The sequence below is a fragment of the Suricata suricatta genome, chromosome 12 (assembly GCF_006229205.1).
Source record: "Suricata suricatta isolate VVHF042 chromosome 12, meerkat_22Aug2017_6uvM2_HiC, whole genome shotgun sequence".
In the NCBI taxonomy this organism is placed as follows: domain Eukaryota; kingdom Metazoa; phylum Chordata; class Mammalia; order Carnivora; family Herpestidae; genus Suricata; species Suricata suricatta.
In genome coordinates this window covers 105,717,810-105,721,667 of record NC_043711.1, presented here as the reverse complement: position 1 = coordinate 105,721,667, position 3,858 = coordinate 105,717,810, and the positions used below count along the sequence as shown (strand labels likewise).

Sequence of the window (3,858 nt, the reverse complement as noted above, 5' to 3'; positions counted from 1 at the left end):
GGGGCGGGGGCGGGCGGGGTGGATCCGGGGCTGCAGGAGGCGGGTTCTGCCTGCGTTAATTGCACACCTCCCGCAGTGCTAGAGCCAAGGCTGATTGTCCAGTCCCGCTGGGACAGGGCTAATACCGGCAGTAATAAACGGGTGGTCATTTTTTTGGAAGTACCCGGAAGGAAGCGTATCCCGGATTTGAGCTTAAAGAGGAGAGGAGCCGCTTTAGGCTGGGGGCCGAGGAAGTCCCCATGAACCCCTTCCTTTGGTTGGCCCCCGTCCACTGCACCACTAGCGCTCTCGCACCTGGCTGCTCCCTGTCCTGCTAGGAGATAGCCCAGAGTGAGGCGAGGCCCTCCCCTGGCCGGAACCCCTGGGAGTGGCCTCTGCTTCAGACCATAGGGTGGAACCAGGTTGGTGCCAGGAGATACCCTGGAACCCGCAAACCCAAGGAAGTCACCTGAGTTCCAACTCCCCCTGTCTGATTTGGGCGCAACCCCTGGCGCACTAAGGGCCAGCCCCCCGCACTCCGGCCGCACTTTCAGAGGATGACACAGACCTCTACCTGCTTTCTGTTGTTCCTCAGTCCTGGTCGCTAAGTGTCCTCGTTGGTGGCTTCTCCTGCACTTGGGAGGGTCCCTGAAACCTGGGGCGGGGGGGCTCCCACCTCCACCTGTCCTCACAGGAGCTGCACGCAGCCGAAGTGCGCAGGAACAAGGAGCAGCGAGAGGAGATGTCTGGCTAAGTAAGGGGCTGCGGATCAGAGGCGCCTGGACCCCGAGAGGAGACGTCAACACACGCGGGCTCTGGTTTCGTCTTGTCCCACTTTGTCTAGATGCAACTTTGGTTCCTGCCCCCTCCCCACCCTGCACTTCTAGCTCATGCTTCTCTTTCTGCTCTGAGCTGTCCAGTCCTTGTGGCCTGTCGCTCTCCACAGGCTCTCCCTCCAGGAGCCACCAGGACCTGGCACACAGTCCCTCGGTTCAGGCACCAGGCCAGGCAGTGGCCGGGTCCCCTCTTGGTGGCCCTCTTAGCAAATGTGGTGGCAGCCTCAATAAATCCAGTGGTGGTAGCAGGAACATGTGGGTCCTTATGCTGGGTTGTCCTGTGAGCACCTTGTCACTTGGGGCACATCCACTGAGCCAGCTCCCCGCTGATAGGCAAAGGTGACACCACCTGTGCGTTCATCGGTGGGAGAGGGGCTGAGCATGGGGGCGGGGGAGAAGGACCTTGGGGCAGTGTGTGGCCAGGGCGTCCTGTCACTGCGACAGCCATGGGAATGTTTTAAAAGTGGTGGGTATGGACTGCAGCCTTTTCCTGCGATCGCCAAGGGGTCCTCTGAGAGCACCTGGTCTGCAGGGGACAATTTGGGCTGGCCTGGGAGGCCACAGCCATTGCCTGTGGCTGAAGTGGGGGTGAGGCAGGATATGGCCTGGCCTGAGTCTCCGAGGAGTGGGCCTTCTCCACCAGGGAAGGAGAGAGGGTTGTGAGCACCCCTGCCGGCCCCTCGTCCCGGGAGTGCCCTCCTCCTAAAGCCTCTGGCCTAGTACTTGTGTGGGGAAAGCCCTCCTCCGTCATCACTGCTCTTCTCCCCCTCGGCTTTACAGACCCTTGGGGAGCCCCGTCTTCAGAGCTGTCATGAGTCGTGGCCCCTTCCCGTGCTCTCACCCTGGCAGAAAGATGCTCCCTTGACGCCCCTGGCCATGGGCCTTTCCGGCTTTCCTCTGGACAGGTGTGGCCAGGCGTGAGTGGGTGGCAGACACAAGTGCCCCTAGGGAGCAGACAGCACGGGGAGTAGGGGCCCAGCTGCCTGCAGATTTAGATGTTGGGGGACAGGATTCCCAAACTGTCTTCCTGCCTAGTCCCTCCTTGACGCTCGATGCCCCCTCTGAGCAGCCTGCAAGTTGGAGATCTGGCCCTAGGGCTCTCCTGCCAACAGCTTCCTGGACTGGGTTCCTTACTCCCTCAGCCTGGCGTCGGGGGGCAGTCTCCAGATTCCCCAGCACTGGTCTGTGAGGACTTCGCGGTGTTTGTTCCTGGTGTCACTGCAGCCCCTACCCTTCTCCATAGCAGTCCCGTCCCCCAGCTGAGCGTCGAGGCCAGGTCCTTGCTGACCATCCTGTTGCTGGAAAGCATGAGGGGACCAGTGGGTGTTTGCAGGACCCAGAGTTGGCCCCTCAGAAACCGGTAGGCTCGGCCCCCAGTGCCCCTGACTTCCATCCCGCAGAAACCTGCGGGGGCCCCTGCTGGTGGCCTGCCAGGGCCGAGCCCGAGTGCACAGATGGACACTGATTCCGGGCAATAGGCCTCCGGGGAAGTAAGGACCCCCACCCACCCGCCTTGTCCCACACAGCCTCCAAGGGAATGACAAGCTAGGATTGGAACCCACATGTGGCTTTTGTGGGACTTAGAAAGGGAAGTGGAACGAGAGCGGAAGGCTGGGTCCCTGAGCCGCGGCGGCTCTCGTGGTGGGACCCTAGTGTGATTGTGCCCACACCATCCACGCAGTGAAAGTGAACTTTAAATTAAATCAAATGAATGATTAAAGGAAAAAAACTTGCATGTGTAAGAAGCAGCTGAAGCGGGGTCCCCACGGGCTGCAGGGCCCCCCCTCATGAGTGTGTGGGCGCTTATCCTCGAGCCCCTTATCAAGCTGGTTTTAATCACAATCACCGACAGTTCCAATGACCACGGAGGCTTTAAGAAGTGAGGGTGGAAATGACACACAAGGCCATTTTGCTCTCTGGGGCCCCAGGAGACAGTGGGAGCGTGAGGAGGGAGGTGGGGGCTGCTGCTCCAGGGGACACACGGGGCCTGAGGCCTGAGGCTTGTCTTCCTCACTGCAGTGTCCTGTGCGTCTTGCTCAGAGGTAGGTCCTGGCCTCCCAGGGACGGAGCCCACGGCTCTGTGGACCCCACTGGGCAGCTGATTGCTCACAGACAGAAAACCGGTTCCCTGAGCAGCAAAAAGAGAAGGAGCAGACATCTGGACTCACCATTGGTGGTCTGCCTGTCCCATGGGACCCAAGTAGCCACTTGGGGTGCCCAGTAGGGACCCCTCTGCTAGGGAGGAGGCATGTTTGGTAGGTGTCCACGCAGCCTCTGCTCAGGCCCACACACTGGCCCAGGTCCAGGCTCCCCGGGATCCAGAGAGACGCCCTCACCTCCCACCACACTCCCGGCCTTCTCCTGGGGCAGCCCTAGCTACCCCCCCAGACTGACACTGTGAGAACCATATCCTCCCCCTCCCCTGCCCAGGGAGAGGGGGAAAGTCAGAATCGGGGACCCACAGCTGCACAAGAGACAGAGCCATCAGAAGCCTGGGGACAATGGGAGGGAAAGGAGGTGTGTTGAAAATATTTTTATGAGGCATGAACTCTGCATGCCTGTGTTCTGTTACACAGACACAGGCGTGCAAGAGCCTGGGATTCCCAGAGGACCAGGCTGATCACAGACCAGGGCTTTTCAACTCTTAGGGGGCCCTAATCAGGCATCGAGGGGAAGATGGCATCTGCCACAGTTGGCATAGGGAGGGATCCTTAACAGACAGGTCACGCTTCCCAAACCAAGAAAAGTAAAGGCAGGCCTTCTGGGCAGCCTGTCCTGTATTAGTGATCTGCTGCTGTGTAACGAGTTACCCCAGCGGTGGCTTAAAGCAACGCCCTTCGTGTAACAGCATCCGTTAAGTCAGAGCCCCGGGAGCAGTCGGCACGTCGGCTGAGGCCCTGGTCACTTGCAGGCTGGACCGAGGCTGGAGGCTCCCCAAGGCGGCCCGCTCATGTGGAGTCGGCAGGTGGCCTCAGGTCCTCACCCCGCGGAACCTCCCCAGGGCTGGTTCCCACGGGGTGAGCTGTCCGAGGGGGAGACAGGG

General features: G+C 60.6%; 1 protein-coding gene across 1 annotated transcript in view; it reads left to right on the top strand.

Moving 5' to 3' along the window:
- The window catches only part of STMN3 (stathmin 3), a 9,072-nt gene extending 8,005 nt beyond the window's left edge, over nt 1-1,067 (top strand). Inside the window, exons 5-6 of the mRNA XM_029918002.1 lie at nt 318-401; nt 632-1,067. Of these exons, the coding sequence (XP_029773862.1) occupies nt 318-401; nt 632-733 (186 nt within the window). The 3' untranslated portion in view covers nt 734-1,067. The remainder of the gene's footprint in view (nt 1-317; nt 402-631) is intronic.
- The last annotated feature ends 2,791 nt before the right edge of the window (nt 1,068-3,858 follow it).